The sequence below is a fragment of the Aethalodelphis obliquidens genome, unplaced genomic scaffold (assembly GCF_003676395.1).
Source record: "Aethalodelphis obliquidens isolate GAN/ISIS:26980383/991018 unplaced genomic scaffold, ASM367639v1 scaffold33, whole genome shotgun sequence".
Classification (NCBI taxonomy): Eukaryota; Metazoa; Chordata; class Mammalia; order Artiodactyla; family Delphinidae; genus Aethalodelphis; species Aethalodelphis obliquidens.
Genome location: NW_020837977.1, coordinates 21,463,123 through 21,486,750, shown reverse-complemented (window position 1 = coordinate 21,486,750; position 23,628 = coordinate 21,463,123). Strand labels below are relative to the sequence as shown.

The 23,628-nt window shown below is 39.3% G+C and overlaps 1 protein-coding gene across 10 annotated transcripts in view; it reads left to right on the top strand.

Annotated features, from left to right (window-relative positions):
• The window catches only part of SPIDR (scaffold protein involved in DNA repair), a 351,974-nt gene that overhangs the window by 154,013 nt on the left and 174,333 nt on the right, over positions 1 to 23,628 (top strand). For all 10 annotated transcript variants that reach the window (XM_027128161.1, XM_027128157.1, XM_027128158.1 and 7 more), the window contains exon 8: positions 4,577 to 4,790. In XM_027128161.1, coding sequence (XP_026983962.1) covers positions 4,577 to 4,790 — 214 coding nt within the window. The remainder of the gene's footprint in view (positions 1 to 4,576; positions 4,791 to 23,628) is intronic.

The following is a 23,628-nucleotide window of genomic DNA, read 5'->3' as shown; positions in this document are numbered from 1 at the left end:
GTCTGCACAGGAAGCAGGTGTACTTTAAACTCCCCTGATCTCCATCCCTGACCCTTGCTGTGCTGTCTTGCCCTCCTACCCCAATCTGTGTGTGTGTATGTGTGTGTGTACATGATGGGTGAGGACTGAGGAAAAAAGTAATGGTGGGCACCTGTTGATGATTTGGCCTGAAGAAGAGAAAAAGTACCAGTTTCAGAGAATAGTAGGACATATATTTTAAATCACGACTCTTTATGGATTAGCCTGTTAGAATATTTATGAAGATAAAGAGAGTAATCATACAGGGAGGATCCCAAATTACTCTGCAGTCATCGTGTGGATAATGAAGTGGAACAGCTTAAAGTTAGTGCAACAGTTATATTATGAAAAGTATTTCATGATAAAAAATTACAGATGTTTCTGTCTCTATAGGAGGATGATTTCAGTATTTCTCCCCCCGTACTAACTTGCTTCACCTGGTACTTTCTTTTATAGTTTTTGTTAATTTCTTGTATAGTATTTTTTGTATAAGTATTCATGAATGTTTTCCTCACAATATATATTAATTCATCAGCATAACCCACTGAGGAGGATTGGAATTAACATGCATATAAATGGACCCTAGCCACCTGTGTATTTCAAATAAGTCATTTAAGCCAGGAATCAAAAATATATTTTATTCTTATATTACTTGCTCAATTCTTTTGTGGCCTCTTGCTCATTTAAAATCAAAGACTTTTTTTTTAGAGAAGTTTCCTGATAAAATAAATCACTCACTCATTCATGCATTCATTCATCAAATGTTAGCCTTTAAGTTAACTATTTGCCATTTTAACTACAGAGTGTTTCATCTGCTCGGCATATGTATGGATAGAAATTACTAGATCCTGTGGTGTATTTCCTCTGTGAATCGTCTGTTCCTGTGTCTTAACCACTTTCGTGCTGTGTTGATATCTGTGCTTTCCATTTGGTCTTCGGGGCACTTCTTCCTCAGCGCTTGGTTTCTGTCAAATTATACTCTTCCTTTTCAGTGTTGGAATCCTGACTGTGCCCAACCCGCGAGAAGCCTCACTTGAGTCCATTTCTCAACCTGGTGTGCTTTTTCTTTTTCTTGTTTTTTAAACATTTAAACAAGTCCGACGTTTGAGCATAATAAAATAGAGAAAAAAAGCATCCTCAGTTTCCTGTCTTTAACTGCCATTTACCCTTGAGACACTTCAAGTATAGGACTTGTGAGAATACTCAGTTTTGAGCATAAAATCTGCCAGTAATCCTCTCTAACCTTAAGAAAGTCGTATGAGCAACTAACTTGTTCAGTTTTATTTGTCAAAAAGGGAGATTAATATCTTCCTTACCTATCGCGTAGGGTTATTGTGGATCAAGTACCATAATAGATTTGAAAATGCCTTGAAAAGTTGATATTGTGACAGTGACTGATGACAGTGGCAGCCATTATTGTATGGGTGACAGACCAGGCCCTGCACTGTAGGCTTTCTGTTCTCTCTCTCTCAATGTTTGCAGTGTTCTAGACTATAGCTGATACTATCTCCATTTAAAAAGGAGGGTACTTGTAAGTGTAGATAAGGTATTTGAGGATTTCAGAGGGAAGGAATAGTTGCCTCTGGCTGAGATTCGGGAGACACTTCCTTGACAACATGAAACTTTGGCTGAGTCTCACAGCATTTATGGAAAACTTGCCCCACTGTCACAGAATGGCTTTTTTTTTTTTTTTTTTTTTTTTTTGGCCCCCAGGCCTCTCACTGTTGTGGCCTCTCCCGTTGCGGAGCACAGGCTCCGGACGCGCAGGCTCAGCGGCCATGGCTTACGGGCCCAGCCGCTCCGCGGCATGTGGGATCTTCCCGGACCGGGGCACGAACCCGTGTCCCCTGCATCGGCAGGCGGACTCTCAACCACTGCGCCACCAGGGAAGCCCCAGAATGGCCTTTTATGTTTCCTCCATCTAACTGCAGAACAGTCTTCTTCGCTTGTAAAACCAGCATCTCTTGTGCTCAGATTGACAGCTTGCATCAAATGCATAACTTGTCTTGGGTTGTCTCCCTCAGAGGAAGAGGACATTACACTGCTTACTTTGTGCAGGGAAGGCAGACCACTGGCTTCTCCTCAGGCCTGTGTGGGAGCACATCCTGTGGAAGGGACTTCACGGTGCTTGGTGGAGAAGTGCTGTTCGCAGCCCTGTGTGCATCCAAGATGGCACTCCCAAACCTGTTTAGTCCCCAAGCATGCTGCGGTGATGGTCAAATCAGGGTTCATAGTTATTAGATATTGTCAGGAGTTCTCATAAAAATCTTCAAAGAAACTGCAGTCAGTAGCAGTGTGACTCATCATAAATATATAGGTATTTCTGCTGTAATACTATTTATGTGTTTCTGTAGTGTCTTGCCTTTTGTAAAGTCTGTCAGGCTCTATGTGGACTGTAGGGTTGGGGGCAGACCGCTGAAAACCTATATCGCTTTTTAATCAGCCGCACATGCCAGTGATTGGTTACCCAAAGGGAGAACGGTGCTGCCCGGGCACCACTGGCCGCTTGAACTCCAGCAGGACAGTGGGTGCTGGAGAGCACGGGCCATGGGGCTCTGGACAGCGGCCGCTGCTGGTGGCCGAGGATAGTGTTGGGGGTAACCCCTGAGCACAGGTAAAAGTTTTAAAAACTCCTAAAGTATGTCCAGAAATTTGCCTGTGGCTAGTGCAGTCCCTACCACTAGGGCTTTTCCCTTTGCTGCCAGTGAGCTGAACTCTACCCACTGCATTGCTGCCCTGCCCAGGAAAAACGGTGTGCTCACCGCAGTGACCCCCACATATCCTGACTTCTTTTCCTGTTCACCAGCTGAGGGAGCTGCTTTTTATTAAAAAGACACCTGTCGCGGCAGAGCAGGCTGAGTCTTCACTTCCTAGGCAGCACCGTTCTTTCCAGTGTGTTTTACTCTCCATAGTGACCAGCCCAGCTGAGCCAGCACAGCTTAGGATGTGCTTGGTCACATCCTTCCCCCTTCTGTTTCCTTCTTACCTTGAGAAACAGTCTCACGATAGACACATACTTAGAAATCATGGTTCCAGATAGTGCTCTGGGGAGATGCCATGACCTTGCTTCATACATGAACGCTTGCTGAAGGCACTCAGACAGAGCAGGGCGTGGAAAACTTGGGGTCCAGGGGAAGATGACTAGAGAAAAGTGAAAGGGAGAAAGAAATGAAAACGAAATTAAACTGTATAACTAAGGCGCTGGTACTGTTTAAATGTTAATTTTTATACTCACTGTTAACCAGTTAGCTAAAGTGGTAATGAAAGTCATATTGGTGTCTGTTATTAGCAAGGCACTGTACCGGACACTTCGGTTTTATCTCATTTAATTCATTTTTTTTTTAACTAAAAAGCAGAGAGTAATAAAAAAAAGTGTATTTACTACCTAGAATTAATAACACATATTAATCTTTTATAACAAACAATACGGCAGATAAGTTTGAAATCCCCTGGGTTCCCTTCCTGAGTCACACTCCTCTTTCTCGCATGATTCAACAGTTACAACGAGTTTTCTGTGTGTCCTGCTAGTCCATATTTATGTACCTGTATGACATATGTACCTGTAACAATATTTTATTAGTCTTTGTGTTCAAGAAAAATAACATTATGGGTGTTAGGCTGTACATATCTGTTTACCCCTCTTGTATTTGAGATCTCTCCAAGCTGATATGTACAGATCAGGTCCATTCACATAAGCTTCTGTAGAGTGTCTCTTCCATGAACCCACCACAGTTTACCCATTGGCTATGGACTGATGCTGGGTTTCCTCCTCTTACAAACAACACTGAGATGTGCAGCCTTGTCTAGATCTCCTGGTGCATGTGACAGAGTTCCTGGGTACATCGCTGGGATTTCCAGGTTATAGGCTATGCACACTGTCAACTTTATCTATCTTACTTAATTCTTAAAAATGTTAATCGAGGCAGGTGGCATGATCCCCAGTTTACACATGAGAAAAATGAGGTGTTTAAATGCTGTGTAACTTGGCCAACTTAATTAATAAGAGACCCAGTGATTGAATCCAGATCGAATTCCACCCATTTAAATTTAGAGCCCTAACTCCCATCAGTCCACAGAAATCCTCAACTTTGAACGTCCACGATCGTTAGAATACTTGCAGCCGGCCAGTCATACTGTGTCATTTCAAAGTAGACAATCAGAGCAGGTAATGAGGTGGAGAGGACCCGGTCATACTCCTTTTGTTGTGATTTTTGAAAGGGTTCAAGTTTTGGAGTGAAAACATGCTTTGTGAAGTGATGGATCTGAGTTTCCCGTATGTGCAAGACTGTTTCTTTATGATAGAAAACTGTTTCTTATGTTGCTTAAAATGTACATATTAAATGCAACATGCAGGATATATTGATTTTAAAAAAAGATGTTACCATGAGCATGTTAGAGTCTGTATTTTACTTTTCAAAGTATCAATATATAGACCATTTTCTCCAGGTGAAGAAGGCTATCTGAAAGTGATTCTCTTTTTCATGATAATTTTATTCACACTTGGACCATATGTCTTTTAGACTTCATTTTTGCTTTTGTTCTTTTCTTCACCTTCTAGGTATAAAATCTGGTATATTAACTGTGAAAATTCTAGAGCTTCATGAGGAATGCACCATCCAAGTTGCAATGTGTGAGCAGTTATCGGGGCTGCAGGCTGACAGCTCTTCTCAGGGTGGGGCCCCTGGGACTGGCCTGAGGGTTCTCTTCGCCAAGGAGACTGCACGCTGCCTCCGGGGACTTCCACAAGACATCATCCGCATCTACCCTCCCTGGTGAGTGCAGAGAACTGATCCCCACAGTCCTCAACTGTGAGTTTGTCTCAAAAGACCTTTTTATCAGGAACATTTTTGTCACTTTATTATACAGTAATGCCAGGGGATGGAGCCAGGATTCGACATAGATTTTATGTAACAGAAGCTCTGAACTGTCTCTGATGGCTCATTTGTATTTCTGGTAGCAAATTTTTGATAATTTGGCGGGGGTGGTGAGGTGGTGAGGGAGAAACAAGCACATCAAGATTCCTGCTTAAGTGGTGTGTTGTTATGAAATCTGGCTGTTTTTGTTTTTATCTTTCTTAGAAATATAATTTTCGTAAGAGTGATTATGTGACAATAGAATAATACACATTAATTTAATACTTCTTTGCTAATTACTTTAGGGGGATAAAAATCACGAATTAAGACATAATAGGGTTTGATCTTCAGGGGCATAAGTGGTCATTAGTGGATCAGAAATTATTTTTGAGGATACCATGTTTGTTTTCTTCTGCATAGGGTATTAATTTTTACCACCAAAAGAAGAGGGAAGGTTTGAGCAGACTTGTTTTAAGGGCTGTTAATTTTATTGACGGTTTTTAAGTTTCATTCATCTGTTGAATTCTTAGGTTTGAATTCAACTTAAAGATCTTTAAGTTAAACTTCTTCCCCAGAGGAGGGATCTTTTCATTGTGTCCATAGTGAGTGATCATCAGTCTCTAATTAAATTCTTCCACAGACAGGCTGAGGATATCAGAGGGTACCTTGCATTACTTTATTTTATTTAAATTTCTAATACATTTTTAAATTGAACAATATAATATACAATATAGAATCGTACACAGATTATAAGTATACATTTCATCAAGTAATCACAAAGTGAATACATTTCTGTCCAGTCCAAGAAATAGAATGCAGTCCATACCTGAGACTGCAACACTCTCCCCTTTCCTTCCTCTTCCTCCTGCTCCGGGTGACCATGATCCTGACTTCTGATGCAGTAGACACCTTTGAATGTGGGTTTTGTGCTTCTCAATATATTGTTACCATAATAACTTGTAAAGCTTATAGCTGTTTCCACTGCTGACAGTTTCTCAGCAGTCACGTCAATACCACCGTCAACATTTTCATGACTGCACATTATAATTTCTTTACTCTTTCCATATTCTCAGCATATAGTATATATCCATTCTTTTGCTAACATAAATAACTCTTTAATAGATATTCATATATATGTATTTACATATTTCGGGTTATTTCTCAGAGTAGATTTTAGGAACTGTTTTAATGGATTAAAGGATATACCTTTTTTTTTTTGCTTTTAATTAATTTTTGTTGGAGTATAGTTGCTTTACAATGTTGTGTTAGTTTCTACTGCACAGCAAAATGAATCAGCTATACATATACATATATCCCCTCTTTTTTGGATTTCCTTCCCATTTAGGTCACCACAGTGCAGTAAGTAGAGTTCCCTGTGCTATATAGTATATTCTCATTAGTTGTCTATTTTATACATAGCATCAGTAGTGTATATGGGTCAATCCCAAAAGGGTATACATTTTGTTGTTGCTGTTACTGCTGTGATTTCTTGAGACAGTTAAGTAAACTGTAAACCTCATAGTAGAGTACCTGCTGCTGAATACTCAAACTGAATACTTTCTCTTATATTTATTTACTGTTGACAGCTTCTCTTTTGCAAATTGTTTCTCTTAACTTTTACTCATATATTCATTGGGGCCCGGGGGATATTCTTATCAATTCATATGTCTGTTTTGTATAGTAAAACTTTTCTATTTATACAATTATGTTACTTATGATAACAATTTTGATTTTTCCTTCCTAATACTTATGCTTCTTTACCTGTTTCATGTCTTATTGCATTGGCTAGAACTTCCAAATCAAAACTTTTTCACTACTGTATTCCTAGTGACTAGAATAATGCTTGGCCTATGGTAGACATTCAATAACTATATGATTAATGTTGAGTATTAGATAATCATCAAGATGTTGTCAGTCTTGTTATGTTCCCTGTTTGAATGAGAGGGTGTATCAATGTATTTCATTGATTTGTACATTCGCTAAGAAGCATTTTTTGATGTTTACTTACTGTATAATAAGTCTTGTGCTAAATAATGGGTAAAACAGTATTCAAAATGAATGACAAATCGTCTCTGCCCTTAAGGGACTCACTTTATGGTGGAAGAGAAAGGTAAAATAAACATGTGATAAAGACTCTAGGAAGTATAGTAATAGAGGTCTGTACAAAGGATGTGAGAGCGGTGAAGAGGTAAGCATGACTGATAGGTCGGTAGCGGGGAGAGACAGAGAGAGAGAGAGAGACAGAGAGAGAGAGAGAGAGAGAGAGAGAGAGTATGTGTGTGTGTGTGTGTTTGTGTGTATGGAAAGAACCAAAGAAGGGGCTGTGAGGGCATTTGCAGTAGAGGAGGCTGAATTAGCAAAGAGCAAGAGGCCAGAGTGGCATGGTGTATGCAGGAATATACATAGTTCATATGGATGAAGGGGAATTCTGCAGCAGGAGTGGCAGCAAGTGAGGATGGAGAACATGTGTACAATGTTAAAGAGCTGGTGTGTTAAATCCTTCCTGCTGTCTAGGAAAGGAAGGATGTGGTCTTACTCACAGTTTGAAATTTGTGCAGGATAACTTAGAAGGAGGCCAGAGTAAAGGCATCCAGGAGACTTTGGGAGTAGCTCAAGTGTGCGGGAAGATGATGACTTGGACTAGGATGGTAAACGGTAGATTCAGTACGTATCTCAGAGTTGGCAGCACCAGGATGTGCTGATGGATTTGATGTGGTTTGTGAAGGAGAGACAAGAAACAAGATTCCTCTGAGTTTCTGGCTTGAGGAAACAAGTGAGTTAGGGCACCATGTAGTAAAATGGGGAGACTTGGGGCAGATTTTGATGGCACAGTCAGCAGTACCTTCTTGACACCAGCAATACCTAAAGCCCTGAGTAAACACAAGAGAGACTGTGGTGCCCAAAGAGAAACTGTCAGCTGGTCTGGTTTTCAGTGTAAGCCATGTGTGGTAACTGCCGAGGTACAGCCCTCAGGCTTGTTCACAGCTGCTTTTGTTCCTGCTCCATCTTTGCCACCTGGGATTCTGTGAGATGAAGAAATTGCTAGGAGTAAAGCAATGCTGAAGGTGGAAGGTTTGTTTATAGGGTGAGATTATCTTCCTGTTATGACAGCCAGTCTTTTCCCACCAAAATTACAGAGTGTCTTCAGAGGAAATAAATAGAAAATAAATAAATAAATAATAATAAATAAATAAAATAAAAAAAATAAATAAATAATAAAAATAAAATAAATAAAATAAAAATAAATAAAAATAAATAAAAAATAAGAAAAATTAAAAAATAAATAAATAAATAATAAAAAGAAATAAATAGAAAACTACTGCAGTGTAAAAATGAAAAAATGAGCCCCATGACAGTAATCTGGATAATCTGAAAAACTAGAGGGAGGAAGAGAAGGAAATCTGTCACTCATGCTTACATGAGAAAGAAGGAGAAGCAGGTGTCAGCTCTTGCTCCATGGGGCACTTTTCCATAGGGTCTTCATAGGAATATGACCAGAAGGCCTTGTGCTTAAATAACTTTGGGAAAGGCTGGTTAAATGCGTACTAGTTACTGTATTATAGGAGTGCTCAGAGTATCTAATATGAAAATGTGCATTATGATTCACAGTAGAGGGAAGCAGAAGAGGGGAGCATACAAACAAGTGACCACTGTCTTCCTAGTCTAAGAAGGTGGATCAGGAGGGCAACTAAGGAGAGTGGTGTCTCAGAACATAGAGCAGGGAGTTCCAGGAACCCACACCTCCACCTAAACAGCTGCTGCACGGGCAGGAACCATGTGAAGTATGACTTTAGAATTCTATAGAGTTGAACATTTGTGGTCGAGGGAAGATTTTGGTAAAGAATACAGGGAGGGGGAAGGGTAAGCTGGGACGAAGTGAGAGAGTGGCATGGACATATACACGCTACCAAATGTAAAATAGATAGCTAGTGGGAAGCAGCTGCATAGCACAGGGAGATCAGCTCGGTGCTTTGTGACCACCTAAAGGGGTGGGATAGGGAGGATGGGAGGGAGGGAGACGCAAGAGGGAGGGGATATGGGGACATATGTGTACATATAGCTGATTCACTTTGTTATAAAGCAGAAACTAACACACCATTGTAAAGCAATTATACTCCAGTAAAGATGTTAAAAAAAAATGGGGAATTTCAGCTGCTGGTAGCAGCTACTGTCCCACATCACCCATCTCCACAATCCTGGTGCAGAATGCTAGAGCCAGGGTGGGCAGTATATCAGGGTTTGTACTGATTGCTGAATGAAGCTTTGATCACTGAGGCACTGGCGCAGAGGCTAGTGGACATTTTTCCAGCCCCTTCACAGGCTGAAGTGGTTTCCAGGAGAGTTGAAGAGACAGTACATGTCTACCTCCCTGCTGTTTGGAACCAAACATTTAAGTGAATCTTTGTCCGGTCTAGCTGATGACAGAGACAATGAAACAAAAATACCACTTTGCTACACAAGACAAGGAGCACACAACTTACAAAATAGTATGGAAAATTCATAAATGGATGAATCCAGCTCTCAGTAAGTTAAGCTTCAGCAGCCCCTGTGGAATGGAAGAATTAAATTCCCCGAGTTACGCCAAAATAATACTGAAATGTCCAATTTTCAACAAAAATTACAAAATATACAAAGAAACAGGGAAGAATTGGTGCATTCACAGGAAAAAAAATTGACATCGCTGAGGAAGCCCAGACATTGGAATTATTAGTCAGGTATGTGAAATCAACTGTTGTAAATATTTCCAGTGAGTTAAAGGTTTACTATATATTAAAAACTAAAGGAAATCAGGAAAATAATATGTGAGCAAAATGAAAATATAAGTAAAGATAGAAAAATTATAAAAAGCAAAGAGAAATTCTGGAGCTGAAGAGTATTGGGTTGGCCAAAAAGTTTGTTCAGTTTTTTCCATAAGATGGCTCTAGTAGCGCTTAGTTGTCTTTTAACTTCATTCGAAACAATTTTGTTAGACTGTATGGTGATAGCTGTCATATCAGTGCATTTAAAAAAAACCTTACCAAAATTGGTGAGTTTTTGTGTAGCCATTTTAATATTGAAGATGGAGAAAAAAAGCAACAGTTTTGGCATATTATGCTTTATCATTTCAAGAAAGGTAAAAACGCAAAAGAAGATTTGTGCAGTGTATGGAGAAGGTGCTGTGACTGATTGAACATGTCAAAGGTGGTTTGCGAAGTTTTGTGTTGGAGATTTCTCTCTGGATGATGCTCCATGGTTGAGTAGACCAGTTGAAGTTGACAGTGATCAAATCAAGAATACATTGTTAAATAAAGTTCTTGGTGAAAATGAAAAAATGTATCTTTTATTTTTACTTAAAAATCAAAGGAACTTTTTGGCCAACCCAAATACAATAACTTAAATTTTAAAACTCACTAGAGAGGTTCTACAACAGATTTAAACAAGTGAAACAAAAGATAAGTGAACTTGAAGATAAGACAATTGAACTTATACAGTCTGAGGAACAAAAAGAAAAATGAAAAGACCCTGAGAGACCTGTGGGATATGTCTTATCAAATAGAGAAACATGTGCATTATAGGAGTACTAGAAGAAGAGAGGAAACATCAGAAAAAGTATTTGAAGAAATAATGGGTGAACCCCCCCGCCCCGACCCACATCTGATGAAAGACATAAATATACATATCCAGGGAGGTAAGTGATCTCCAAACACAATAAAATCAAAGAGATCGACACCAAGACATATTGTAGTGAAATTGTCAAAATCTAAAGACAAAAACTTTTGAAAGCAGAAATATAAAAGGAACTTGTCATGTACAAGGGATCCTCAATAATATTAAGAGCTGATATCTCATTGAAAACTGTGGGGTCATGGATGCGACTAGAGATTATCATACTAAATAAGGTTAAGTCAGAGAAAGACATACCATATGATATCACTTACATGTGGAATCTAGAATACGGCACAAATGAACCTATTTACAAAACAAGCAAACTCACAGACATAGAGAACAGACTTGTGGTTACCAAGGGGGAGGCAGGGTGGGGGAGGGATGGACTGGGAGTTTGGGGTTAGTAGGTGCAAACTGTTACATACAGAATGGATAAACAGGGTCGTACTTTTTAGCACAGGGAACTGTATTCAATATCCTGTGTTAAACCATAATGGAAAAGAACATAAAAAAGAATGTATATATGCGTATAACTGAGTCACTTTGTTGTACAGCAGAAATTAACACAGCATTGTAAGTCAACTAGATTTCAATAAAAAAGTAAGTAAAAAGTCTCATTTTAAATGGCATTTTGTTGATGACTACTAATGCTGAGCCTATGCATACTGTGTTTTTGTATATCATCTTTGAGAATTCCTGGAATAATGCCCACTTATAGGTAATGTATATCATTTTTATGTATTGTTGGAATTAATCTCCTAATATCTAGTTTAGAATTTTTGCATCGTATGCATGAGAGAAATTGGCCTACACTGTCCTTTCTTGTAATGTCCCTATTGGTTTCAAAATTATTAGGGCCTTATAAAATAAATTGGAACATGTTTAAAACAAACAAAAAAAACCCTGTGGGGTCAGAAAGCAGTTGATGACATATTTAAAACCAGAAAGGAAAAAAAAAAAACCAAACCTGTCAACCAAGAATTATCTCTCTGGTAAAACTACCCTTCAAGAATGAAAGAGAAATTAAGACATTTCCAGATATCAATAGCTGAACGGCATTTATTACCAGTAGACCTACCTTAGGAGAAATACTAAAGGGAGTCCTTCAGGCTGAAACGAAAGGATACTAAACAGCAACTTGAGGACTTCCCTGGTGGTCCAGCGGTTAAGACTTTACCTTCCAATGCAGGGGGTGCGAGTTTGATCCTTGGTCGGAGAGATCCCACATGCCTCGCAGCCAAAAACCAAAACATAAAACAGAAGCAGTATTGTAACAAATTCAGTAAAGACTTAAAAAAATTAAATGGTCCACATCAAAAAAATTCTAAAAAAAAAAAGAGGCAACTTGAACCCAAGAAAAAATGAAGAACATTGGGAAAAGTAACTACAAAGGTAAATATAAAAGGCAATGTTATTGTAATTTTGGTATTGTTTGTAATGTTCTCTTTCTCCTGTATGATTTAAGAGAAATATTCATATACTTTATAAATCTGTGTTAATGAGAATACAAAGTATACAGATGTTCATCTTGGTATTTTCCAAAATAGGTTGTTACACTTAGTAATTGTAATTCTAAGGTAAAAGTTAAGAAAATAACTCAAAAATGTAGACAAAGGGAAGAAATAATTAAAATAGCACAATACCAAAAAAAAAAAACCCACCTAAGTTAAAAAAAAGAAAAGCAGTTATGAAGAAACTGAAGAACAAAAAGTAAAACATATAAGGCATACAGAAAACAATAGCTAAATGGTAGAAATAAAACCTTCCTTATCAGTAATCACATTAAATGTAAAACGATGAAACCGAACTATTAAAAGTTAGAGCCTAGCAGATTGCATTTACAAAAACAAAACAACAACAACAAAAAAACAGGTTTTATCTATGTGCTGTCTACAAGAAACTCGATTTGGATATAGGTCACAAAGTGGTTGAAAGTAAAACAAACAAATACATATCTCATACAAATAGTAACTAAAAGAGAACCTGGGCGGATGTATTATTGTCAGGAAAAATAGATTTTAAATTTAAAAAAAAGGTTATGAGAAATGAAGGATATTATATATTGGTAAAAGATTCAATATAACAATTCTAAACATACATGTACCTAACAAAGGAGCCCCAAAAATATATGAAGCAAAAATTGAAAGAATTGAAAATAGTCAGATCTACAGTAAATAGTTGGAGGCTTCAGTATCCCACTTTCAATGATGAACAGCACGAACAGAAGGTCAGTGAGGAAACAGAAGACTTGAATGACACAGTAAACCAGTTAGACCTAACAAGTATGTAGAGAGCACTCTTATCTCAAAACAGCAAAATATATATTCTTCTTAACTGTGCATAGGAGGTTCTCCAACTAAACCCAGATGTTAGGCCACAAAAGTTGTTACAGACTGAATTGTGTTCCCTTTAAATTCATATACTGAAGTTCTAACCCCCACTATACCTCACATTGTGACTATACAGCAAGTCCCCTACATATGACACGTTCGTAAGTCCAGTTTGCTCGTAAGTCCAACAAAGTTCACCTAGGTATCCAAGTAACACAATCTGCTATATAGTACTGTACTTTAATAGGTTTATAATAGTTTTCACACAAATAACACATTAAAAAACGCAAAAAAACACCTTTTTAATCTTACAGTACAGTACCTTAAAAAGTACAGTAGTACAGTACAACAGCTGGCATCCAGGGGCTGGCATCGAGTGAACAGGCAAGAAGAGTTACTGACTGGAGGAGGGAGAGGTGGTGAGAGATGGTAGAGCTGAAGGATCGTCAGCAATAGCAGACGGAGGGCGACCTGCCATTTCATTCACGCCTGACACTGATGGCACAGGTTCTGGTTCCTTGCTGGATTCAATTCTGTCTACCCCATTGAAAAAGCGGTCCAGTGATGTCTGGGGAGTAGCTCTTTTTTTCTCGTCATAGATGATATGGTAGCACTGGATTGCATTCTGAATGGCTGCTGTGATCTTTGTGTACCGTTCTACGTTCGGGTCCTGTGCCTCAAAAACTAACAGTGCCTCCTCAAATAAAGAAAATCCCCTTGCCGTTTCCCGCGTTGCAGATCTCTTCTTAGCACTACCAGCTGCATCACCGCTGCTTTTACTCTTGCTTCCGGACATCCTGGGCTTGAAATAAAGATAGTATACCCTATATAGTACTGTACAGTAAGGTATGCAAAACCACAACCACTTGTAGAGGATGCACCCATATGACAGTGTACACCAGACATGTGAACTAACTTACGTGATTGGACGGACATGCAAATGCACGTTCGCATCTTTGAAAGTTCGCAAACTTGAAGGTTCATATGTAGGGCACTTACTGTACTAATTCCTTGCCCCTTTAGCTCTGTGATGTAGGCTAATTGTAAGTCCAGCCTTCAGGCAGCAACTGGAAAAGTCAGGATATTAGATATGCAGGGGCAAGCTCTTTGATTGCCATGATCCTCCTTTTCCACAGGTGTGACAGAGCATGAATAGCTATCTCATTGGCTTTTTCAAGGAGATTGTGAAAGTGTCATGTGTAAGCACCCAGAAGGCTGCCAGTAAGTAGTAGCAGCTCAAGAAATGGTATCTGAGGTTGAACTGTAATGATTAAGTTGGAAACACCAGTCAGTGGCATCTGAGTTCCCCACTCGTTGCCTTCTCTTTCTCCTCTCTGTTAGGCACCTCACCCCTCACTTATCTTAACTGCCCATCCCTGGACAATCGCCTCTACCCCAGTACTTCTGATTCTTCACGTACCTAAGTCAGCAGTTCACATTTATTTGTTTATGTATTCTGTCTTGTCCAAAATGGATTTTAAGTGGCCTTAAAAGTATAAGGTTTCAATGAATATGGAAATCTACATGCAAGAGAATCAAGCAAGCAGTGGTAAAGGAGGAGACTCACTCGACACTGAGGCTCAAGGCTCTGCGTGCAGACTGACCCAGTACCCATAAAAAGTACTGCCACGTCTGGCAGTGATCCCTTAGAAAAGTGTTCTTAAAAGGAAAAGGACACAGCTGTAATATAGAAATAAAACTAGAAATTATAGCAAATATAATAACCAGTTGAGTGGGGATTCTTTCTCTTAACATCTGTTTGTGCAAGCTGCCAGCGTAAGAGCTCAGTGCTATTCAGTGAGATTGTGGATTGTATAGTGTTTATCGGCTCTCTTATCTTGGGAATGTTTTGAGCATCTGTGAGCATAGTACCTAAATGAGTGAAATGGAGGTAAAGATACCTCAAGGGGTATGTTAAACTTAGTGAAACAGTGTGTCTGTTACTAGTGTCAGTAGGGTAGTCGCTCAGTGAATTTTAGCTATTTATTCACATTAATTGCTAGAGCTTTCTACAACACAGATGATTTTTTAAAAATCTGTTAGTGATATACTTAATGCAGGAGTACTTTTTAGGATATCTAGAGGAAAGCATAAAAGAGGAATAATTTTAAGCTAATCCTTGTTTGGCTGTCTCTTGATAAGTATTAGGTCGCAATGAGTTTAAAGTTATGCTGCTGACATATTTTCATTCTTTGTTTCATTCAGCAGATATTTTTAGAGTGGCCAGTGCTGGGGGTACAATCATGTCAGTACCATAACGGAGTTGCCACTGCAGTAGCGGTGACAGTCCTGTAAGCAGCCAGCCACAGCGTGGTGGGTGGGAGAATGTGCAGAGTCACAATCAGGAGCTCAGGAAGGCAGAGGGAGCCCTGAGACAGGCAGCCTCAGGACGGCAGAGCTGCGCAGAGGTCTGAAGCGTGAGCAGGAGGGTCCATCTAACTAGGATTGGGGGCAGTAACTCGCTCGAGGAGCCTGTGGAGGAGGCTGATTGTAGAGAGGAAGGGGTGTGGCGGTGGATGAAGCTAGCAGCATCTGGGCCCTGAAGGGCTTGTACTGCGTGCCAGGTACAGACTTAGTCTGGAAATTAAAGGAGGTAGCAGAGCACTTAATTAGGTCTGCATTTAGAAAATTCACCGGAAATACTGTGAAGAATTAGTTGGAGCAGGGGTGGGGCACTGTGCCTACTGACATGCACACTTCTGAGGAGGTTCTTGCAGTGAGAAGGTGAAGGGCAGTGAAAGGGCTAGCCAGTCCAGACAGCAGCCGTGAGGAGAAGCAACTGGGCCCTGAGAGTACCAGGAGGATGAGTGGAGGGGAGACAACTCTCTTAGCCTGAAAATTTGGGTTTTCTAATCTCACAGACGGTAGCACCTGCACAAAGATAGAGAACAGGTGGGACAGACTCAGGATCGTCTCCGTTTCTGGTTAACAGAAATCAGCCAACTGCGTTAAGGTCAGCTGAGCTGAGGTTGATGCAAGTGGGGAGCCTAAGAGAGATGTGCGCCTGAACCGAGTGCCCACTCAGCTCTTCCCCTGCTGCTATAACAAGTTACCGTAGACCGGGTGGCTAATGAACAACAGAAATACCTATTTCAAGAGTTCTGGGGGCTGGAAGTCCAGGTCAGGGCCTGGCAGATTCAGTGTCTGGTTAGGACTGTTCCCTGGTTCATCGATGGCCATCTTCTCCCTGTATCCTCACACGGCAGAAGGGGCTGGGGAGCTCTCTGGGGTCTCTTTAACAGGGCACTAATCTTATTTATGAGGGGTCCACTCTCATGACCTAATCACCTTTCAAAGATCTCACCTCCATCACTTTGGGCATTAGGAGGCAATGTGTAAATTTGGGAAGGATACAAACATTCAGCCTACAGCGGCACCACAGGCATACCGGCAGCAGAACCACGACTGCCCCAGAAAAGACATTCTGGGTGTACTCTCAACACACAGTCACTGTGGATGAAGTCCTTGAGGTTCTACCTGATAAAGTAGTAACATTTCTGAGTGTTACCAAGCATGTAATCCTCCATTAAAAAAGTGATCACAAAAAATACTCATAAAGTGGGATTGCAGTGTGGCATCAGATGGACCCACCAAGATAAACTCTCTATAAAATGTACAGCTGAATGATTTACCTAAGGTTATCAGCTGTAAACCTGTTGAGTATAGGGAAATATTTACCAAATAAGACAACTTCGGTTTTTCAATAATTGATCTGAAGCCATTTTTAATTAGCAGAGGCAGTAGCTCATCAAGGTCATTCCTAGCTTATGGTAATAAAATAATATGTAATTTGCTTTTGAATAGTTATTTCTATTTATTTTCGTTAGTGCAACATTCATCTCATCCCAAAGTGATATAAAGTCAGTGAGATAAAATCTTTAAAAGGATGTGGAACACAGTTTTGTTTTACGTTGCTAGAATGATCTGATCTGTTAGGAGACTGGTTTCTCCTGGCTTTGATGGCCACGTGGGTACAGCTTCTGTCACTGTGTCATAGACAGGTGTCTTTAATGAGTTCTGCAGCACATACCACAACTGACTGAGAGGAGGAAAAGCAATGAGAGCTGCAGTTGATGCTCTTGCTGAGATTTCTCCTCCAGGTGGTACAATTCCTGTGCTGAACAGTGACTAGGAAACAGCCTGAAACTGCCTTGCTCTTCCAGAGCAGGAATGCGAGGGGTCTAGGGCAGTTTGTCAGGAAGGAATTTGGTACAAATTGTAGCTGGAATTTTTAATAAGCTAATAGAATGTAACGTAGGGGAAGTAAGGTTTACCAATTTAAAAAATTGCGCTCAAGAACTGAGCAGCACGTTTATTCCTAGGTATTTTATTCTTTTTGTTGCAATGGTAAATGGGAGTGTTTCCTTAATTTCACTTTCAGATTTTTCATCATTAGTTTGTAGGAATGCAAGAGATTTCTGTGCATTAATTTTATATCCTGCAACTTTACCAAATTCATTGATTAACTCTAGTAGTTTTCTGGTGGCATCTTTAGGATTCTCTATGTATAGTATCATGTCATCTGCAAACAGTGACAGTTTTACTTCTTTTCCAATTTGTATTCCTTTTATTTCTTTTTCTTCTCTGACTGCCGTGGCTAGGACTTCCAAAACGATGTTGAATAATAGTGGTGAGAGTGGACATCCTTTTCTTGTTCCTGATCTTAGAGGAAATGCTTTCAGTTTTTCACCATTGAGAATGATGTTTGCTGTGGGTTTGTCGTATATGGCCTTTATTATGTTGAGGTAGGTTCCCTCTATGCCCACTTTCTGGAGAGTTTTTTTTATCGTAAATGGGTGTTGAATTTTGTCAAAAGCTTTTTCTGCATCTATTGAGATGATCATATGGTTTTTCTTCTTCAATTTGTTAATATGGTGTATCACGTTGATTGATTTGCCTATATTGAAGAATCCTTGCATCCCTGGGATAAATCCCACTTGATCATGGTGTATGGTCCTTTTAATGTGTTGTTGGATTCTGTTTGCTAGTATTTTGTTGAGGATTTTTGCATCCATATTCATCAGTGATACTGGTCTGTAATTTTCTTTTTTTGTAGTATCTTTGTCTGGTTTTGGTATCAGGGTGATGGTGGCCTCATAAAATGAGTTTGGCAGTGTTCCTTCCTCTGCACTTTTTTGGAAGAGTTTGAGAAGGATGGGTGTTAGCTCTTCTCTAAATGTTTGATAGAATTCACCTGTGAAGCCATCTGGTCCTGAGCTTTTGTTTGTTGGAAGATTTTTAATCACAGTTTCAGTTTCATTACTTGTGATTGGTCTGTTCATATTTTCTATTTCCTCCTGGTTCAGTCTTGGAAGGTTATACCTTTCTAAGAATTTGTCCATTTCTTCCAGATTGTCCATTTATTGGCATAGAGTTGCTTGTAGTAGTCTCTTAGGATGCTTTGTATTTCTGTGGTGTCTGTTGTAATTTCTCCTTTTTCATTTCTAATTTTATTGATTTGAGTCCTCTCTTTTTGTTGATGAGTCTGGCTAATGGTTTATCAATTTTGTTTATCTTCTCAAAGAACCAGCTTTTAGTGTCATTGATCTTTGCTATTGTTTTCTTTGTTTCTATTTCATTTATTTCTGCTCTGATCTTTATGATTTCTTTCCTTCTGCTAACTTTGGGTTTTGTTTGTTCTTCTTTCTCTTGTTCCTTTAGGTGTAAGGTTAGATTGTTTATTTGAGATTTTTCTTGTTTCTTGAGGTAGGCTTGTATAGCTATAAACTTCCTTCTTAGAGCTGCTTTTCTGCATCCCATAGGTTTTGGATCGTCGTGTTTTCATTGTCATTTGTCTCTAGGTATTTTTTGATTTCCTCTTTGATTTCTTCAGTGATCTCTTGGTTATTTAGTAACGTATTGTTTAGCCTCCATGTTTTTGTGTTTTTTATGTTTTTTTCCCTGTAATTCATTTCTGATCTCATAGCGTTGTGGTCAGAAAAGATGTCTGATAATGATTTCAATTTTTTTAAACTTACTGATGAAAGAAATTAAAGATGATACCAATAGATGGAGAGATATACCATGTTCTTGGATTGGAAGAATCAATATTGTGAAAATGACTATACTACCCAAAGCAATCTACAGATTCAGTGCAATCCTTATCAAATTACCAATGGCATTTTTTGTGGAACTAGAACAAAAAAAATCTTAAAATTTGTATGGAGACACAAAAGACCCCGTATAGCCAAAGCAGTCAAGGGAAAAAAACAGAGCTAGAGGAATCAGACTCCCTGACTTCAGACTATACCACAAAGCTACAATATTCAAGACAATATGGTACTGGCACGAAAACAGAAACATAGATCAATGGAACAAGATAGAAAGCCCAGAGATAAACCCACACACCTGTGGTCAACTAATCTGTGACAAAGGAGGCAAGGATATACAATGGAGAAAAGACAGTCTCTTCAACAAGTGGTGCTGGGAAAACTGGACAGCTACATGTAAAAGAATGAAATTAGAACACTCCCTAACACCATACACAAAAATAAACTCAAAATGGATTAGAGACCTAAATGTAAGACCAGACACCATAAAACCCTTAGAGGAAAACATATGAAGAACACTCTTTGACATAAATCACAGCAAGATCTTTTTTGACACACCTCCTAGAGTAATGGAAATAAAAACAAAAATAAACAAATGGGACCTAATGAAACTTCAAATCTTTTGCACAGCAAAGGAAACCATAAACAAGACAAAAAGACACCCCTCAGAATGGGAGAAAATATTTGCAAACGAATCAATGGACAAAGGATTAATCTCCAAAACATATACACAGCTCATGCAGCTCAATATTAAAAAAACAAAAAACCCAATCCAAAAATGGGCAGAAGACCTAAATAGACATTTCTCCAAAGGAGACATATGGATGGTCAAGAAGTACATGAAAAGCTGCTCAGCATCACTAATTATGAGAGAAATGCAAATCAAAACTACGATGAGGTATCACCTCACACCAGTTAGAATGGGCATCATCAGAAAATCTACAAACAGCAAATGCTGGAGAGGGTGTGGAGAAACGGGGAACCCTCTTGCACTGTTGGTGGGAATGTAAATTGATACAGCCACCATGAAGAGCAGTATGGAGTTTCCTTAAAAAACTAAATATAGAATTACCATATGATCCAGCAATCCCACTACTGGGCATATACCCAGAGAAAACCATAATTCAAAAAGACACATGCACCCCAATGTTCATTGCAGCACTATTTACAATAGCCAGGTCATGGAAGCAACCTAGATGCCCATCGACAGACGAATGGATAAAGAAGATGTACATATATACAATGGAATATTACTCAGCCATAAAAAGGAATGAAATTGGGTCATTTGTAGAGATGTGGATGGATCTAGAGACTGTCATACAGAGTGAAGTAAGTCAGAAAGAGAAAAACAAATATCGTATATTAACACATATATGTGGAACCTAGAAAAATGGTACAGGTGAACCGGTTTACAGGGCAGAAATTGAGACACAGATATAGAGAACAAACCTATGGACCCCAATGGGGGAAAGCAGCGGGGGGCTGGGGGTAGTGTGATGAATTGGGCGATTGAGATTGTCATGTATACACTGATGTGTATAAAATTGATGACTAATAAGAATCTGCTGTATAAAAATTAAATTAAAAAAATTCAAAACTTCAAAAAAAATTAAATTAAAAAAAGAAACAACCGAGCAGCATTTGGGAAAATGGGTGAAGTCTGTCTAGAGCCCTCTGAGAACTGTGTTAGTTTCTTTAGTGTTTGCCATCTAGTTTCTCTTAGTTTGGTTTTTGTTTTGTTTTTTTTTTTAATGATGTGTGTTGGTCACCTGGCTTTATTCCAAGGCAGAAAGCTTAGGGTATTTCAAATTCCAAAGCATTGTGTCCCACTATGCTTTGAACTTTAAAACGAATCAGAGTAAAAAGAGAATGTGGCCATCAGCTTAAACAGGTGAATTCATTTTCATTTGAGGCTCAGGATGGAAGAAGAAGTAAAATAGTATCTTGGAGAATTTCTCCCCTTGTTTTACCAGTATTTGCGTTTTGAATCTACCTAATGAATTAAAATACATCCATTCACTCTTAATGGGAGCTGCTTGGTGCCAGATATTGTGCTAGGCAGTGAGGATTCAGAGGTCGAATATAAAGAAAGAGAAGTTGGATTTAGTATACAAAGTAGAAGATTAGGAAGAAAGTGATTTAAGCAGTTATTTTCTTTAAAATGTTATCAAACAGTGTTCATAGAATTGCTTAAATTCTATATCTAGATACAAACATGATTGTCTCTTAGTGTGAAAGTTAAATATTTGATTAGATGAGTACGTCCTAATTTAATAATTCAAGGGGGAAATGTCTAACATCCCTAGATGTAATAGCATGTGTCATTTTATTAACATGTAAGACTTGTACTTGAAACTCTCCAGTTCTTACAAAGAGGAAATTCTAAGCATTCTGTGCAGTAGTGTTAGTTGTGAGCTGGTGGATGATGTCAAATGTTAAATGGTCAACAGCTTCGTTCACATATTCCTTATTCTTCATTCTTTTTTTTTAATTGAAATATATTTGATGTATAACATTGTATAAACTTAAGATATACAACATGTTGATTTGATACACTTATATATTGCAGTATGATTGCCATTGTAGCAATAGTTAGCACCTCTGTCACTTCACATAATTATTCTTTCTTTTTAGTGGTAGGAATAATTAAGTTCAAGTCTCTTAGAAAGTTTGATGATTATAATACCATATGGTTGTCTGTAATCACTGTACTGTGCATTACATCTCTAGGATTTATTTACTACTCATTGTAAGTGTGTACCCTTAAGCAGCATCTATCCCACCTACCCATTGTCCCCTGGTAACCACCATTTTACTGTCTGTTTTATGAGTTTGGCTTATTAGATTCCACATATAACTGATGTCATACAGTATTTGTCTTTGTTTGACTTATTTCACTTAGCATAATGCCTTCAAGTTTCGTCCCCGTTGTCACAAATGGCAGGATGTTCTTCTTTCTCACAGCTGAATAATATTCCATTGTGTGTGTGTATGTGTATATATGTGTATGTACCCACCACATCTTCCTTATCCATTCATCTGTTGATGGGCACCTGGGTTGTTTCCACGTATTGGCTTTTGTAAATAATGCTGCAGTAAATATGGGCATGCTATATTTCTTCAATATCATGTTTTAATTTCTTTGGGGTATATACCCAGAAGTGAAATTGCTGGATCATATGGTAGTTCTGTCTTTAAGTTTTTGAGGAACCTCCATACTGTTCTCCATAGTGCCTGCACCAATTTACATTCCCACAAACAGTGCAGGGGGGTTCGCTTTTCTCCACACCTTCTCCAGCATTTGTTATTTGTAGACTTTTTTTTTTTTTTTTTTTTTTTTGCGATACGCAGGCCTCTCACTGTTGTGGCCTCTCCCGTTGCAGAGCACAGGCTCTGGACGTGCAGGCTCAGTGGCCATGGCTCACGGGCCCAGCCGCTCTGCGGCATGTGGGATCCTCCCGGACCGGGGCACGAACCCGTGTCCCCTGCATCGGCAGGCGGACTCTCAACCACTGCGCCACCAGGGAAGCCCTATTTGTAGACTTTTTAATGATGGCCATTCTGACTGGTGTGACGTGGTACCTTATTGTAGTTTTGATTTGCATTTCTCTAATAATTATCATTGATGAGCATCTTTTCAGGTGCCTATTGGCCCATCTGTATGTCTTCTTTGGAGAAATCTCTGTTTAGGCCTTCTGCCCATTTTTTGATTAAGTTTGTTTTTTTGATATTGAGTTGTATGAGCTGTTGTATATTTTGGAAATCATGGGCTTGTCTGATTTTATTTTTTAAGATGTTGGGGGTAGGAGTTTATTAATTTATTTATTTTTGCTGTGTTGGGTCTTCGTTTCTGTGCGAGGGCTTTCTCTAGTTGTGGCAAGCGGGGGCCACTCTTCATTGTGGTGCACGGGCCTCTCTTGTTGTGGAGCGCAGGCTCCAGATGCGCAGGCTCAGTAGTTGTGGCTCACGGGCCTAGCTGCTCCGCGGCATGTGGGATCCTCCCAGACCAGGGCTCGAACCCGTGTCCCCTGCATTAGCAGGCAGATTCTCAAGCACTGCACCACCAGGGAAGCCCCAGGCTTGTCTGATTTTTGAACCGATTTTTAAATTATGTCTTTAGATCTTTGGTCAGTTATTTCCTTTAAAGTAAGCCTTATTATGTGTTGTTTTGTTTTACCTGTTAGAAATTCTTGTATCATCTAGCATATATTAACTTTACCCCTTTTACCTCCTACTGTTCAACAGATTTAACAGAAAATGGCAGCATAAAAGATAACCTATGAAGCCAGTCCACACCCCAGACAGGGCAGGGTAAATTGCTTCTGCTGATTCAATAAGACCTGAGTAATACTCCCTGTAGTACCAAGTAGTTCCCCTCTGCCGACCCTCAGCTCCCTGTAGCTGCCATCCTGAAAGCAATCAGCCTAGAGGAAGAGATAGACCATTTAGGATAAGTGGTCACACAAATTATTCCCCAAGGAGGTGAGCAAGAAGCTGAACTCTAAAGACAAGGCAAGGGAGTTGATAGACAATATACCATTGTTTTGTCTCTACAGAAGAAATTACGTGAGATGTATGTGTGTGTTCCTTTTTCTAAGGAGAGGATCCCTTTACATCCAGTTGTCATGATGGTCTGTGACCCAAAATAAAATCAACAATTGCTGCTGTAAGGCCATTGAGGCATGTTGTAATCGTGACCTAAAGCCCTTGCTCTCCTTCCCATCAGTCCAA